This window comes from Poecilia reticulata, linkage group LG9, assembly GCF_000633615.1.
Source record: "Poecilia reticulata strain Guanapo linkage group LG9, Guppy_female_1.0+MT, whole genome shotgun sequence".
Classification (NCBI taxonomy): Eukaryota; Metazoa; Chordata; class Actinopteri; order Cyprinodontiformes; family Poeciliidae; genus Poecilia; species Poecilia reticulata.
Window position 1 is genome coordinate 5,883,886 of NC_024339.1, and position 18,317 is coordinate 5,902,202.

At 40.0% G+C, this 18,317-nt stretch overlaps 1 protein-coding gene across 2 annotated transcripts; it reads left to right on the forward strand.

The window, feature by feature from the left end:
• Positions 1–7,569: 7,569 nt before the first annotated feature.
• Positions 7,570–16,595, forward strand: tbx1 (T-box transcription factor 1). Of its 2 annotated transcripts, none has more exons than XM_008417650.2 (8): positions 7,570–7,773; positions 9,249–9,594; positions 11,340–11,441; positions 11,724–11,895; positions 12,706–12,861; positions 13,493–13,560; positions 14,072–14,172; positions 15,276–16,595. In XM_008417650.2, exons 1-8 carry the CDS (start codon positions 7,668–7,670, stop codon positions 15,656–15,658), a joined length of 1,434 nt encoding a protein of 477 aa, XP_008415872.1. In that variant the 5' UTR covers positions 7,570–7,667; the 3' UTR covers positions 15,659–16,595. The 2 variants fall into 2 exon arrangements, with proteins under 2 accessions (XP_008415872.1, XP_008415871.1); XM_008417649.2 differs by having other exon boundaries at positions 7,680–8,096.
• The last annotated feature ends 1,722 nt before the right edge of the window (positions 16,596–18,317 follow it).

The following is an 18,317-nucleotide window of genomic DNA, read 5'->3' on the forward strand; positions in this document are numbered from 1 at the left end:
TGATCCTGCTACAAGACAGACTGTAGAGTCAAATCCACACTAAACACCTTTAAGTTTTCAAATTTGAGACACGGTCTTGTCACCTCACCAGAACCAGGTTGTGCTCTTTGTTGATATGGGCTGATGGGTTTCTGCATCTGTATGGTGTATTTTCTAGCATTACGGGGTAGAAAACAAAGAGACTTAGGATGTTTTCACACCTGATAGTCCAGTAGACTCTGTTTGATTGGGAACCACAATTGCAACATTTGCCACATTGTCAACTGGTGGAGTTACTACAACTTGTTTACCCTCCTCACCGGTAGTGGCGCTGCACCAAAGACAACCAAAGAAAATTATACAAAAACCACCAAAGACACAGAGCACAGCTTCCTTCTTCACGAAATGTAAGAAGGAAGAAATGGTGTCAAATTTTAGCGCTTGTAAGATTTCTCTTTTGTTTTTTTAAGACATTTCCCCCGCTAATGCTAGACTATCACAACTATTTATGTTGTATTTACCGAGCAAGTCCTGCACTGTAGAGCGCATCCTGTTTTTGGAGAGGTTTCCAGTCCTCTTGGATCATGTTCATTCAAACCACACTAAAATTCCCTTCAACTGAACCAAGACTTAGATTTGCAGGCAGAGCAGAGCTCACTTTTTCGGTCTATTGCATGTTCATACCCAGTGGCGCAAAAAGTGGGTATGTAGCGCATGCAACGCGTAGAGCGAGCGTATGTTTTCTACGCTCCTTCACCCTGATGTACCTTCCTTTGGGAGAGGGGGGGGGAGGGGGGGAGCGACTTATGTTTTCGCATCCACCTGAATAATGTGTAGTTGCGCCCCTGTTCATATCTCCCCAATTGAACCGGACTTTCTAGGCAAATGAATTAAAATGGACCAAACAAGGCTGGTGTGAATGCACCCTCTGACCACTTTAGCCTGGACATAAACTCCACAAGCAAAGTTATTAATTTCACCCTGAGAGGGCATGCCGTTATGCATGTATGCACTCAAACACCAATACGCTTGTGCATGTGCACAGTGGACCGGTCTGTAGGGGTCTTTTTGCAACAGACCTTTGGTTCAAGTTCACAAAATCAGCAGAAGCAAACCTGAAGAAGGACAGGGGATGGAAGATGCTTAGGGAATGAGGGGCATGAGGCGGTGGTTGTGGTTGAAGGGAAGGGAGGGGATGGAGGGTCACAGCCTCTAACCCCCTCTGCCAGAAACAACAAGCAGGCCTTCTCATATTTAAATAAATACTGAGCCTGTGGGGAGCAGCTAAGGAGGAGGCAAGGAGCGAGAGCCGGGTTGGAGGATCTACAGTGAAGCCTATTTAGGATCAGGGGCCAGGCTGGGAAGAGCCAAGCAGGCAGTGACAGATTTATAATGAGCACAGACTCTGCCCTCACGTTTAATACCTGGCTCAAGACGTATTAGGGAGACAAAGGCCGCGGATCCTCCTGCTTGGAGAGAAGAAAGGCCTTAATTAATTTGGACAGATCACGGAGGCCCCGGGTCCACATCATCGGTTCTTTGTGGCAGGAATGCCAGCTATTTACCAGAACTCCAATAGGACTGGGGAAGGGACGAGGGGGAGCCGAGGTGATGACGAGTGGGACCGCCACGCCACAGATAGGAAAAGGATACTTTTCAAAAGCTAAAAGCTTCCCAGTTTTAAAACAAAGACGGGAGGGGAAAAGAGACGAAGTGATTTTGAAAAGGATATGAGTCAGAGATCAGATCGCCCCCACCCACCCACACCCACACCCCTCTGATGTCCTGCACACATTCCAAATTGTTTTCTACTTTTTTTTAGCTCTGCAAAACCCGTCTCGATCATACCTAACCAGGAAGAGGTATTTTTGATTTGTATGCAATATGAGTTTACAAATCATGAGTTATTCAGTTCATTTTCTAATCAAATGAAAGAATATACTTTGTATTTTGTCAAGCCACAGATGATTGAAATACATCTTATAGTAACGTCCAGGTAGTTAGATGGTGTCTTCTTTAGAAAAGCATCAGAAACAGATCCCAGTCAGAGGGCAGTAGGACCCTGTGTGGGGATCTGTTGACCACCGTCAGGCCTGTGTTCATTGGTTCTGAAATGACATGTAGAGATCCCAAAATAAATAAATAGTAGAAGTGACACTCTGTAAAGGGGAGGGGGGTTAAAAGCAAAAAAATCGTTTTTCCTCTGTTCATTTTAAGATTTATATTACTTTGAATAAATAAAAGTTGGAAGTTCTTTTTAAAAGATTGTCTGGTTGGATATCTTTTTTCTCTAACAAAGGGACATCAACCATAAAAACTCAGCTGGCTAAGGAAGTATGAAATTTCACGGTAGGATTTTGCAAAAATAATAAATCCTGCTGTGATTGAAAAAATATCTTTAAAAAATTTTAAAAATAGACCTGATCAACTGACAAACTTTATAGCAGAAAAGTGACATTTGACATATTTCTACATAACTCCTGGGGCATTAGGGTTCAGTACCAGTCTGTCCATGTTTTACAAACTGCTTGTTGCCAAATGTTTCAGTGTTCAAATGTGTTGCTTCAGCTGTACACAAAACACACCTTCAAAGGAATTATCTGATTAGGTGCATGCAAATAAAGAGAACAAGAAGCTAGATCTAAATGAATGAATTAATGCACAAGAAACAATCCTGATCAGAAGTGTTTTATCAAAGTTTTTCATATTTACCAATTACTGTTTTGCAAATAAATAGCAAGACAATATATATAACCTGACCAGGCAAGCAGTGATTTACAGTCATTTCTGGGAAGTAGTTTAAATGCATTTACCTCATGCATGAGGTAAAGAAGGTTCTAAAAATAAAAACCTACATCCTCTTCCATTTTAAATAATAAATTTAAAAAACTCTATAGTTTGCTTAGCCTTTTTTATGTGTGGGAATTTTTTGAGGGACACTGCCTGAGTCTGACACAAGGGAATCATGTTTTTCACCTTTGGTCAGCTATTGTGCTCATGTCCATTGTGTTTTATGCATATGTACTTTTAATGATGACACACAGAAAAAAAACAAGAGAACAAGGCTGGAAAGGAAAACAACATTTATATGCCAAAAAGGAAATTAGCTGCTTTTTAATTAGTTTATTTTTCAATTATTAGTGGTTTTTGGGCTTTTTCTTTGCAAAGATTAAATATATTTTATCTCCTTAATCAAAAAACATTATTTTTATTTCTAAAACGAGAAATAAAAAAAATATCTAAATTTAAAAAAACTGGACTTTGTATGTAACCACTCCGAAATTCAGATTTTCTAGCGGCATATTTTCAGCTTTTGTTTTTGTGTCAGGACTGGACAAAGAGTCACGATGCTGTAATTGACTTCACGGGTCAGCAAAAAGTCACTAATGAGTGATTCAAATCTAAAAACACCTGTAATACAAGGTTAGCTGAGCGCGGACTGCGGTATTCAAATTCATTCAAATACAAGGTTCGCGCGCAAAAAACAAAAAGCGAATAAGGTTTTATTTATTATGCAAAAAAAACAAAGACCACAGAAAAAGTCTCGAAAATGTCGAAATGTGTTCAAATTATAGAAACGAAATTGAAAATAATAAAGGGTGAACACGTAAGGATAGACGTCGAAGAAGTCTTTTCGGGAAAGACGAGGGTGCGCGTGCGTGTAAACTAGAGAAGAGACTGAAGGCAGTCATTGACGAACTGGCCGACAATATGACACAACAAAGGATGCCTGCACCTGTTGAACTTATTCGCAACTGGAAAAATGTCACACTAGTTATAATTTATTAATAATAATAATAATAATAATAATAATAATAATAATAATAATAATAATAATAATAATAATAATAATAATAATATGTTGTACGAATACGTAAAAAGTAGTAAATAAATAAGAAGCTTGTCATGTGAGCTAAATTACATTATGAAAGGCCATATAAGATACTAAATCCCAGTGGTGTTTTGATTTCTCTTGACCACTTTAATCGCAGTGACAAAGAAATAAAATAACATTAATTTTGGAAATTAAATAAAACACATATAAAGTCACGTAATGCTCATTTGGCCTTATGTAATGTAAAGGAACGTCGCAGAACATTAGAATTTTGCATGCATTCTACATTTAATGCATTTTACATGAATTAAATCGCTCCTCAAAAATAATTAAAACAGATCCAAACGATTCAGTGAATAAGCCTATTACATCTTAAAAAATGTATTGAAGTTATAGCTTTCCCCTCCTCATACAATTCCCCCTGAGGAGCGTGGTACCTTGTGGAATATTTCCTTCTCTGTAGCTGCGCGCGTCTCTCCGCACATTCCCCGAGGCCCCGCAGGGAGACCGGACACCCCGGGCCCTCTCCTGTCAACGGTCAGCTTCCTCTCCTTCTTGAACCGAGATTTAGACTAATATTTAGACAGGATAGGGTTTTATAAGTGCAGCGCGCCGCACAGCCCAAGTCACGGGGCATGAATGTGAAATTGCTGATTTTATGATTACTTGAGTAAGCTGGGGCGTGTTGCTGTAATAACTTTATCAGCGTGTCTGTGATACAGAGTGGCTCGTTAAATTTAAGCCTGGACACATGGGCATCCTTCTCTGACTCCTGAAAAACATCAGGGAGGACATGCTGTTTTATTGCAGAAGAGGAGGAGAGTGGAGACGAAGCGCGCTCGCAGCTCGGGGCAGATACTACTCAGTCCCATCTCTGTTTACTAAAAGCAGAAAAAATGGCTGCCACCGAGCCTTGACGGCAGCTCATCTGTGCTAGTTTAATGAGGCAGGAGTTTTTGGTTTGATGGTGTGCCGTGTTACTACAACAGGACGCGCAGGACCACACAGGCGCCCAGTTCACAAGGACCAGAAGATTAAATAAGACAGCGGGAAAACTATCACCAGACCTGGAAAATATCCTGCACTGGGAGACGTAATTATAGGCTACACTTGTTAGAGGCTGTGCTTCAAAGATACACTTACAATCACACTGATTTATCTGTACAGTCATCAAGAAGAAAACATGCAGAGTGGTGCGTAAAAACGCGCAAAAATGCTGTCCATATGGCTGAATATGCATAAGCTTCGCGCTCTCTCACTCAAAATATATTATTATTATTATTAATTATTATTATTATTATTATTATTATTATTATTATTATTATTATTATTATTATTATTATTATTATTATTATTATTATTATTATCTCATGAACCAGCATGATCAAACTCGTGTACTAAATTTCTACATTATTTTTACCCTCTATTTTCTAATCAAAAACTATCAAGCAGATTCACACTTCTCAAGATTTTCGGACATTTCATATGGCAACTAATGAAAAATCATTAATAATCTCCAAAATAGGTCAGGTTACTATGGTAAGCCATATTTGAAGCTGTCAACCCAGAAACGTCTATTATTGAGTCACTCCAACAGGCGAACACTGGATGGTCTGAAATTCTGTAATCAGTGCCAGTTTCTCCTCTCTTTGTTTTCAGGTTACATGCTGCGATTTTTTTCCCCAGATACATTCATTGTTATTTGGACGTAATTTAAACGTGATAGCGCTTTACTATTATTTGTAGGAACAGTGTTAAATCGCTGTTTGATTTTTTTTGTTTGTGTTGTTTATCGAGAAGAGACCGTGTCTCAAAGCAAAGGAATGATTCAAATTAGACTGTAACTTTCAGAGCTAATTATCCATCTACAGTCCCTGTAGTGTAACTTATAAAAGACGTGTGACAGTCTGTATATATTTTATCTGGAAATATTTTTCGTCGACATTATGCTACTTTAACTGCTAAAAAAAGAAAACTCTTGTGTAAATTAATTAAAATCCAATCAGATTTTGATCATCTTTGAGGAGAAAAAAGGGGGGAAATAACAGATTTGTGATTAACGCACAAAACAGTAAAATATGAATAAACGGTTTAAATACGTCATAACAAGGTGACATGTAAACATTTCCTCTGATAACTACAGCTACGTCGTACAGTGTAATTGATGATTGCCTCCGGGTAAGAGGCAAGTTTGATTTCATCATTTGCGCGAGCTAAACTGGGTAAAGCTGTATACACACCTTAATCCTTTCTCCAACACAGAACATTGATCTACAATAAGTCTCATGCCAGATTCAACTAAAGGTTCTACTACATATTTACATATTAATAAACTCATCACGTTTTCTCTGTCGGACACAGCGACTTTGATTATTTGATTGAAACGATATATTCAGTTAAAGTGTGATTGAAATATTCTCGATCTGTAATCAAAGTAAATCGGTTCATGTAATAAATTATTGATTATTTAAAATTACGTGTGCAAGCTAAGATTGATTAAAATCGTACTTTTAATGCTCTAAAAATGAGTTTTTATAACACTTTTTTGGTTTTTTTTACATCTATGCATACTCTTCAATATTTCATAGTGGTTATATCAGGGAACAAATGCAGACTACTGAAAACTTTACTTCTCTGTATTTTCTATGTACAGTTGAGCCTCTGCGGCGCTAAATGCCTTTACTACCCTGTCCGCTGCAGAGGCGGATTCCTGCGTGGTCGCGTCCCATTTCGGTTCGCCTCTGTCTTCTGTCTGTTAGCACCTGAGTGTTTACAAAGATGGCTTCCGACTTGGCATTGATGAAGTGAACTGGCACTGACTGAAAGAAAAAACTGTCTGTCTGTCTGTCTGTCTGTCTATCTAGCATGTGTCAGTAGTTTGTTTGTGCTCTCTGCCTCCCACTGAGCAACATCCAAAACAAATAGGGCTGAAATCCTCCGTCCGCTTCATCCCATTACTGGCTCCCTGTTGACCAGTAGAGTAAAATAAATGCTATCCGCTCCCATCGCTTCAACTTCTACAAATTAAATTCATCTTAAGCTGCCGCACATGTGGCTGAGCCCCGATAGAAGCAGCAGGAGGAGGATCGGGCCAGGAGGCGTAGAGGTCAAGTCCAGCTCAGGCCTGCAGAAACTCATTCAGTGTCTCAGTTTGTTCACTGACCAATGGTTGTTTTTGTTTTTCAGTAAAAATGCATCAGTCGGAATACAGCAGGTTGTGCAAAGAAATATTATCGCTGAAGAGATTATTTACAATATTGTTCCTTATGAGTAAAAAAAATATCCCTGAGTTTAAAAAGTGTGTACTAAGTTCTCCAAATATCTAAAAGAAGTCCTTCAGAGAACGTTCAGTATCAGTAACGTCTCTTTGTTTCAACATCAAAAATCAGTTACATGTTCACAATAGAAGAAACGTATCTGCTGCTAAGGTTTCCGACTGAACTTAAACTGAACAACTAAGCTGTTCCAGCTTCACATGCAGCCTGTGATGTTCCAGAAAGGCTCGGTGCATGCTGGAGGCTCTGCTGAGCTCAGGTCGCTGAAACGCGCGCACTCACCTAAAGCAAGCCTTTACTGAGGGGGACTAAAGAGGCGCACAGGCGTTCAGTGACGTTGCTATTCAATTCAAATGAGTGACAAGAACTTAATGAAATAAAACATTGAGCGCAGAGCGCAGGACGCGTTTTTCCTGCAGTTGTGTAGGGGTTGGTGGGGTGGGGGTGGGGAGGCGTGGATCTGTCTCGCTCACTTTTGACATTCTCGTGGCAGCAGTGGATTCTCTTCGTAGCGCGGCTCAGACAACAACACCCTGTCGGTGATCGGAGGAGAAGAGAGGACAGATCACTCTTTACGGATGCACCACACTTCGATCCGCTCGGGAAACCCTTTGTACCTGGACTACTTTCAAGGGGAGCGCTTCAAGCCAAACTCTCGCACTACGCGGCGGCCGGTGGCGGAATGTGAGAAACTTCCCTTTTGGCGCATGTTCTTCTGCACAGCGCAGAGCCGCCTTCTTCTGCTTTCTGCGCGGCTGGAAAGCAGAGGAAGAGGTGGTSGTGGCGGCGGTGAAGTAGGAGGAGGAGGGTCGACTTATAACGACTCGGTCAATTGCCTATGGACGACATTGGTCCCCTCTCTCCAAAGGCGAATGCTTTCAGTATTGCCTCTCTGATTTCGGCTGCAGAGCGAGCAGGAAGCGCAGCGTTTGACAAACAAGGCACCGGTTTGGACAGCCGGAGTTACTGTAAAATGCACTACAGCACTGTCACCCGGGAAATGGAAGGTAAATCTGTGTAGATCAAGCAAAAAATATACAAAATAACTATAAAAAAACACTTTGGGGATGCGTGGAAGGGGATGAAAGAGAGGGCGGAAACTGCTGCAGTTGATCACCGTTGCACTGATTTCAGCAGGGAGAAAAATCTGCAGACAAAAGCTTCCAAATCCCCGCAGTGTTCAGAGTCAGCACTAATTCGCGAAGATCACGTCAAGGAAGAAGCCAATAGGAGGAGGGTTTACAGGGGCACCCCGTGCGTAATGGTAAAAACAGACCATAATAATCACCAGCAACCTAGGAGGGGGGGGGGGGGGGGGGGGGGGGGTGCGAGTGTAAATCCATCCCACTTGTGCATTTGTCCATAAACTAGGAGCGCGACAAGTCACCGGCAGCCTGTTTGTTTGTTCATGCAAATCAGTGTTTTTCTCGTACTCCTCTCTGCAGGCCAGATCAGCTTTTGTTTGTTAACGCGGGGCAAATGTGGGCGATACCCTTATCCAAAAAGTTCAATGGGTGCCGGAAAGGCCATTAAAGAAAAAAGAAGAAGGGGCGCACTTCGGTGTCAATCAGTCTCGTCCCAGGGCGAGGAAAAGGCACATTACCTGCAGTTCCTTATCTAAATAGAAATAAGAACCGGTTTTTATCGCGAAGGGGAGGCCCTCTGCGTCAGATAAGAGAGGAGACTGCGCTGCGGTGTTAACACACAACGCACAGCGTCAGAGCGCAATCGATCTGAAGGGGGGCAAAAAAAGCAATTCACACGCACTCGAAGCAGCGCGTATCTGAGAGCAGTTCAGCGACTCGATGTGGGTTCTCTCTCATTTTTTTCCTACTTTTTGGAAACCTTTCGTCACTTTTGGGAATTCTGCTGGTTTAGATCAGGAAGTTTTTAGTCAGGCTGAGCTCGCATTGGACGCAACTCAGAGGACTAAATGATCCGTTTTTGAGCAGAAAGGGCTGTCTTAAGCCTCCCACCTTTCATCGGAGAATTATTCGACTCTGCTTCTGGGATTTTTCTTTTCTTTTCTGTTTTTTTACCGTTTGTGTTTTAGTCGACTTTTAAAGAGTAAAAAGGGGAAAAAAAGCCGTTTTCTGGGATGATTTCAGCCATATCCAGCCCGTGGCTGACGCAGCTGTCCCATTTTTGCGATGTTACAGCCTTCACGACCAGCAGTCTGAGCAGTCTCAACTCGCCGGGGGGCTACCACCTCTCTCAGTCCCCCGGGGACCCCTACAGCCAACATGAGTCCCACTTCGAGCCCTGCCCGGCCGCCCAGCACAACTACAACTACCCGGGCTCCAACCCGGGCCAGAGCCAGGGCCAGGCGAGCGACGGCGGGACTCCTAACTGCTCGTCGTCGTCCTCCAGCTCCACGCCGAACAGCAAGAGCATCGTGAAGAAAAACCCCAAGGTGGCCAACATTAGCGTCCAGCTGGAGATGAAGGCTTTGTGGGACGAGTTTAACCAGCTGGGCACGGAGATGATCGTTACCAAGGCGGGCAGGTGAGAGCGCGTTAAAGCTCCGACCTGAGAGAGAAAGGCAGCGAGGATCGGACATGTTTTACTGTAACAAGTCACCACAATAGTGCATGAACATCACGCGCCAGAGAAGACACGAACATTATTGTTATAACTATTATTATTAATAATTAAAAAAAAAAAACTAACAAGAAAGTCATAACCACCATTCGTCACCAAATACGAATTGAGGTTTAATATTTTTTTTATTAGGCTTTCATATAAATTACCCATTAAATACATATATTTTTAAATATATATATTTTTTTATATTTCGCTACTACTTCTTTAAACATCATATATGCAAATCCGCGATTGTGTAACTGAATTTTCTCCCAGAATTAGACAGCTTTAATAAAACATATCCGTTTTAGTTTATTTGAATTATAAAATAGCACATTTTCAGGTTTTCGTTTGGTGTAGTTTATGTCTGCAATAAATACCTCAAAACTGATGTTTTGAAAACTCACGATTTCTTCATCGTGAGCATCATTTTCACGCCATTATGTTGAATATTGTTGTTCTTTACGCGCCTCAAAGTGAAAATACAAAGTTGCTTCGTTATTTATTGTATTTCGTTGCTTTTTAGTTTTAAACTCTTCCTCCACAAAAAAGGGATAAATTATAACAAAAATAATTTAATGGTATTGGTAAAGTTGGCCCATTTTTTAAATTAAAAATAATAATAATCTGAAATATGAAACATAACACTGAATCAACTATAGGAAACACACTTACTGCAGACGGTTTATTATTATTATTATTATTATTATTATTATTATTATTATTATTATTATTAGAATGCAGAGGTAATAATAAGGGGAAATCAGCCTGCAGCCTGAATGGGAGGCTTGGGTTTCCTCTCTCCGTGCTGTCTGACAGGAGAAAGGAGATCTGCTGCAGAGCACTTTAAAAGCTCCTTCAGCCTCATCTAGCCACAACACTGACGTTAATTGAGCGTTGATTTTGGGATCCCTTTCACTGACTCGACTGGTGGATTACTCAACCTTCCTCTCGGATTCTTGAGCAACTTTTAGGGTGAAAACAAGCCTTACGGGGTGGAAAGAGGCTCAGCAAGAAAATAAAAAAACTAAAATCCTGCAGAATCGCAGCACACCTCCCGAAAGATATTACATAAATGTGTTTGTTTCAGGATGCGAGGATAATATTGTGCATTAAACGAATGTTTTATTAATATCCAACTGTTCCCTCTGGGTGCAAACAAAAAGTTCAGATTCAGAATCGACTAAGTAGTTACTACCCAGATTAGCACCCGGATGCGGGTGTGTATTTACATTTGCTCTAGCATGAAAATATCTGGGATTTGTCAAAAGGCAGCATTAGAAGTAGAAATATACTAAAGGGGAGAAAAAAAGTCTAAGTGCAGCAGAAAATACATCATATACGTGGCAGCATTTGGAGGGACTTTGTCCAGTTACGCATGAAGTGGTTGCAGGATTTTTAATAATCACAGTTATGTTTTCTTGCCTGCAGTTCAGGCTAAATGGTGCCCTGAGCTCAACGTATCCCAGTAAAATGCCTGCGGGCATTTATACTTTGGCAAATATGCATTTTTTACCCTCCACAAAAGACGCAATTTAGTCAGCGACTAAAGCGCGCTAATAATCGGCCTGTGGGGAAACGGGGCCTTACGTCATATATTGTGAAGGAAATGCAAGTTGAAGATAAAGAATTAAACACTGAATCTGTGGTTTTCTTTTCCCTCTCAGGAGAATGTTTCCAACTTTCCAAGTAAAAATCTTTGGGATGGATCCCATGGCAGACTATATGCTGCTGATGGACTTCCTGCCTGTAGACGACAAGCGTTACAGGTAACGTCTTCCTCTTTCTTTCAACTGTTTTCTCTGTGAGTGTTTATTTTTGTTTTAGGGCGCGCATTAAATTTAATCAGATAAGAAACAATTGATGCAAAGATAAAGGTACAAGTAACACTAAAAAAAAAGTTTCCATAATTAATGAGTTTAAATTCACCATATTTCTGGGATTACATAAATCACATTCATTTCAAATTTTCTTCGCCTTAGCGGAGTGATATTTTGCATAATGTTGCATAATGCTATTAATATACTTTTATTTTTAAATTACCCTTCCAGGTATGCTTTCCACAGCTCGTCGTGGCTGGTGGCGGGTAAAGCTGATCCTGCCACACCGGGGAGGGTGCATTACCATCCGGACTCTCCAGCCAAGGGCGCTCAGTGGATGAAGCAGATCGTCTCCTTCGATAAGCTCAAACTAACAAACAACCTGTTGGATGACAACGGACATGTAAGTACAGCCAGGAGAGGAAACGGAGCTGCGCCGAGGAACAAATCGGTGCTGTTGGTTCTGCGTCACGGTGATGAAGATAAAGTCAAATATCTCAGCAAAAAGCAATCAAACTCATCTTCACGGAGTTTAAAAATTAAGGAACATAATTTAGCACAGCACGGATAGTATTTGTGTGTTATCGTAAACTGAAAACATACCATCAGAGAGTTATTGAACATTATTTTCGACGTTAAAATAGTTTCCGATTAATAAACATGATATTTTGTATATTAGGGATGGATTCGTTGAAATGGCATTGCGGATAATTCTGCATCTTAAAACTAATTTTACTACTCTTGGGGCCTCTTAGAAATTAAATAATGAACTAAATTTGGCGTAAAAAGAATGGCTATGAACATGCAGGTTTAGCATAATATTTTCTTCATAGACGATAACTTATTGTTCATTTAGGCATATTCAACAATTTCTGAGTTGACCTGTGAACGGTGCAGACAAAATTGGAGTTTCTTTCAAAGAGTCATTGCAAACTTAATTGCGGAGGGGTTATATATATATATATATACCTGTATATATATATTTTATAATTATTTTATTTTTTGTAAATTATTTCTAATATTGCATGTTTGGTTAAATATATATTTAATGTATTTTACAGATTTCCTTTTTTTTCTTTTTGTTTTTTGCTTATTCATACATTTTGCTCACAGCAGTTTGTTAGTTTTTACTACCGTCATTTAAAGTGCATTTGGAAGTCTTTGTAATATAGACCAAACTTAGTCTCCTTCTAACTTTGATGTTATTTTCCAGATCATCCTGAACTCCATGCACCGATACCAGCCCAGGTTCCATGTGGTTTATGTGGATCCCCGCAAGGACAGTGAGAAATACGCCGAGGAAAATTATAAAACGTTTGTTTTTGAAGAGACTCGCTTCACAGCGGTCACAGCGTACCAGAACCACCGGGTAAGAGATGTTTACCGCCCTGCCGAAAGTCTGTAGTGTAGTCAGCGCGCGGCGCATTGTGTTTACGCATTAAATGCATATTTACCGTCTTGCTAAAGTTAAACCAAGTGGTTCCAAATGTACGTATTTGCATTTAAAAAAATAAATAAATAATCTAAACTATGAACCATTCGTGTTTTTGGAGAGTGTTTGGTTCAGAACAACTACTGCCATCTTCTTTTACATCATCCGTCCTCTCCGATATTTAGAGTCATACGTCACTGTGTTTATTAGTTTTCTGAATAACAAATAATCTTTTTTTTTCTTGCCAAAATTCAGTCAGAGTTCACCAAAAAAACAAAAACACAAAGGAACTACTTAATTTCAGTTAAAATTGTATGGATTTTCAGAAATGAGCAGCAAACTTGTTTTGTTTGTAACAAAAGCAAAAGCGAGAGCTGGAAAAGTTTCTACAACAATTTATGGAACTTTTATGAAAATGACAAGTCAATAATACAAATAAAGAGTTTAAAAATGATAGTAATATTAATAAATATAATTGTATTTTAATAGTTTTTCAAATCACTTTCTAAATTGAGAAGACGGAGTGTGAAGCATTGAGATTATTTTTGTGTTTTCTGTTGCTTTGCAGATCACACAGCTGAAGATCGCCAGTAATCCGTTTGCAAAGGGCTTCAGGGACTGTGACCCAGAGGACTGGTGAGCTTTATTATATTCAAGCATTACAGTCATTGTCATGTTTTCACAAGTCATAAAAACTGAATAAAAAAACTGTTTTGGGTGTAGAGGTGCTACATGGGTTTAGTTTTTATTTAGAAACTCATGAATTGCAGAAATCACAGGATATTGTTTGAAAGTCAATCAACTGTGTTTGTCTGTCACTGACAAATTGCTCGACTCCCAGTGTCTCAGATGAAAGAAATACAGACTTTTTTCAAAATATTTATTATTAAGTCGAGTTTTTATTTTTATTTTTAGAACACATTAATCAAAATCAGTAGTGTTTTGAATTATTTCTCTATTTTGGCTTACTTTATGCTTGTCTTTCTTCATCACATTCACTTTCTATTCCTCCACTGTAAAATGATCCTCACATACACACATCATTCCAGAAGATGAAAATGAGTTTTCATCCCCTTAACATCGGAAGAAACTGTGCCCTTGACAATCCTTAAGTGACTTTGAAACTGACTCCAATCTCCCGCTGCAGGCCCAGGAATCACAGACCAGGCTCCCTGCCAATAATGAGTGCCTTCGCCAGAACAAGAAACCCAATGTCATCTCCCCCTCAGCAGAACGGCACAGAAAAAGGTCTGCAGCTCGCTCTTTGTTTCACTTCAAGCTTCTTGCCAACGATCGAATATCCAGCAGAGGCTGGCTGAGCTCTTCTGTGTTTGTGGCGCTGTATTTCTGTCAGCTGTTGGGCTTTTTTTTCTTTACGTCTTTCCCTCGACTGAAGTGCAGTAGTGCATTTGCTGTATCAGCCCATTGTTGGTTTTAAATTAAACATAAAAAAATCAGTCAGCCAATGTCATGCGCTGGCAACATAATAAAGGTTATGTTGCATAACCGACCACAGATTCAGAGCGCTACAAAAACTGGAAGGAAAATTAGATTTTGAAAAAAGAAACTGAAGTAATGAGTGATGTACTGATTAGCTGAGAATAAACTTCAAATATTTTTAAAATCCAAGAGTTTCATTGTAGCTGCCCCAATTATTTTTGTTTTTGTTTTTAATTCTGTATGTATGGTTAGTTTTGGAATTTATTCCAAAGATAAACAAAAAGCTTTAAAGTAAAATCCGTGATTTTATTTGTATTATCCACAAATAGTATCTAGACACAGAAAGTGTTTTCACTATACTGCTAATTTTGTAGAAATAAGCACAGGCATTTAAAATATATCTCATGGAACTTATTGTTAAGGCTTTTCCTATAAGCAATAAATTAATTGCATGCTAAATTAAAACAAGCTCAATAATTTCCATTTGCATGCTTATTTTTCTCATGTCTCTCTTTCTACCAATGAGTGGATGACAAAAGTCTTCAGTCTGGTGCTTTGGTCTCAACTGGCCCCTCTTTTGAAGGACAATTGTGTTTATTAAAACTTCAGCATCTATTTTATCTGTTGTGTTTTGTGCTTTTGTTTATTTATTTTGAATATGTTAAATCCATTCTAGTTCCAATGTTAAATGTTTGTTAGAAATGAAAGTTTATTGATATTTACTTGCATTATTACACCACTACCATTACATTACTTGAAAGTGATCTCAAAATAACAATATTCTTGTTTATCGCGATAACTTCTGGGACAATTTATTGTCCAGCAAAATTTGCGATAACGACAGGCCTACTTATTGTATTGTATTTCAGTCTGGTTTTCTCTAACTTCTTAATTTTTCTGAACCCTCACAGAAGATGCCAGACGGGAATATGAAGGAGACCCCAGCAGCACCCCAATTCACGCCGACCCGGCCCACCAGCTGATGTCTCGTGTCCTCAGCCCGGCTCTGCCCGTCCCAGGAGGCCTCCACGCCGTGCCGCTGACGAGCGGCCGACCGAGCCCTCCCCACGACCTCCGACCTGATCCCCACCCACTGCCCCCAGACACCCTGCATCACCACCCCTACAAGTACCCCACCGCTTACGAACACTACCTGGGAGCCAAGACCAGGCCTTCGCCTTACCCTTTACCGAGCATCAGAGGACACACGTACCATCACCACATGAATCCCGCCACAACTAACATGTACTCGGCAACCAGCGGCCCCTCTAACTACGACTACGGGCCCAGATAATGACTGCTGTCAGTCAAGGATAAAGCCGCACAGCACTGTGGGAAAACTAGGCAGACAGGAACAGCAACACGGTTCATTCAGGCGATGGTTTCTGCAACACGTGGGGTTTAATCAGAGGCTGAGACTTCCCTCTGCTGGATAAATCCTGTCATATTTATTTAAAGGAAATGCATCTAAGCATGGACACCTGTTCTAAGCCCTCAAATGGGTCCGCTTTGACCTTTGAACCCGAATGGAAAGAGCTCCAGCTCGAGCAGCGCAAGACGTTAAGCCGTCAGGCAGTGGCAAAAGGAGGACCCAGTTCCTTAAGACGGACAAGACTTTTGATCACAGACTGGGATTGATTGATTTTTTTCTCTTTTTGATGCACTTTTCGATTTGCTTTGTTTTTATTGCTTTAAAAAAAAAAGCCATACGTTATATATCACCCACAAACCTTCTAGGTTAGTAGACGAGATGTTTGCATGTTGAGCTCATCGGAGAGGATGTGAAAAATGCATCGAAATGGATATTTTTTTTTTGCTTTAAAGGAAAAGAAAAAAAATGTTTAAAATTTATAAACATCTCGAGCCGCTCTGAGTAGCTTGTACCATGGCACTGACTTGCAGCAATTCTAAGTAAATAAAAACAAAGCAGGAAGAACTCTTCTGTATCTGTAAAATAAACATTAAATTCTTGTAATTCATCCAAACGAAAGGGTCTCTGTGCGAATCTTCCATTTGAAGTGCTCCCTGCACAAAAAAAGCAGGGAATGGTTTAAAGAAAAAAAAAAAGAAAGAAAAAAAAAAACAGGCTTGCCTCTCTGATGGTACTGTCCGACCGGATCTGCCCTGTTGAAGTCGGCTGAGGTGTCTGCTGCTTTTGCCGTTATTGGCAGGCAAGATTTGAAAGCTGTCTAAACATTGGAATGATTCAAATGGTGAAATATGCACCTGGTTTTAAAGAGACAGAGACACACACACACACACACACACACACACACACACACACACACACACACACACACACACACACACACACACACACACACACACACACANCACACACACACACACACACACACACACACACACACACACACACACACACACACACACACACACACACACACACACGCACACACACACACACACACGCCCACACACGCACCACATTCACCTTTTAGCCAAACTGAACTGCTAAAGTGACTCTGGGTTTACTTCTTGCAATTATTATTTTAAATAAAGGATTTAGATTTCTCTCTCTTTTTTGAGTAAAACTATTTGAAACTTTAAAAGCAATAATTAATCATAATTACTTTGAGAATAGATTTAGCTTACCTGTTGGACATTTGAGCTTGCATCTTATGCAGTCTTTATTTTTAATTTCAATCCCAGCACCTCCCATTCTCCCCCCAGACAGATATCATCACTCATTTATAATGTGACACTCGGTGATATTTTGAGAATGTGACCCCTCTGCTTGTCTGTGCAGCCATTCCCAGTCATCTCATATCTGAAGTCCTATGAGGAATGCTTTGTTGTCAAGGTTAATCTCTTTGGGAGAAAAATTCGGCTTTGTGGCTGTCAAAGATTCAAAGGAAACCGTTACCTAATGATTCATCATGATATATATTTTTTTCTTCTTCTTTTCCTTTTGGCTCCCGTAGAGCTGAGAGGATGGAAAAATGATGCCGGGGGGCGCGTGACCTCTGACTGTTAAATGGCTTGTAAAGGTGTCAGAGGTTAAATAATGTTTCCACCCTTTCAAATCACGGCTAATTGGTTGTATCGTTTTTGTTTGGTTGTTTTTGTTGCACTGACCAAAAATATGGGCTAATGCTAACATTGCATTTTTTTATCCATATTTTTATAACGTGAACACGGTAGCGGTTATTATAGCCTAAGAAATGTAGGACTTAAAAGTTAGCCATTACGTTTTGTTCATTTTTAAAATTTCTTTAGTCGCTGTTTTAACAAAATGTACCAAATTTACTCATTGACATCAAAGTTTTCACAAAAATGACGGCTCGCTACAAAGAGAAATACTGTTTAAAAACGGCAATGACGCACTTTATTAAAGATAGTGAGATACAAAATTGTTCATTTTTGTTATTAAGGGCGTCATGAAACCTTATGCCCCGTACAAAAAAAAGTAACCAGTTTGTTTATTTATGTTTTAGCTTTTGTTTTAATTTACCTTTTTGTTTTTTACCTTCTGGTCGTACAGCGGCGCCCACGGAGACGTCAAGCCGAGCGATAAGCACCGACAGCCGGCCGCAGGTGTTGCAGAACAGCCTGATTGATGGGCGCGAGATCCAACGTGATGATGCAGTTTGTTGCGACACCGCTCGCGCTGTTGTTGGGTTTAGGAAGAGGACTTCAGTCGAGTGGGTGAAAAGGCTAATTACAGGTTTTACGGTACAGAGGACACATCAGTAGAACCCATACGCGTTGTTTTATAGAAAACTGTTCTAAATGAGAATAGAGATGTTGGTGAAAACTCGAGGACTCCGAAGAAGCTCCCAGTAACAATTTTGGTAAATTAGACAGACCAAAGCGGGTTAATCTCACTTGAACACGTTTGGGTTGTCATTTATTCTTGTATGAAGTGTTCGTAGCTAAAAATAACATTCAATAACTATATTTTAATTGAGTCAAAGCTCCACATTCTGGCCTAC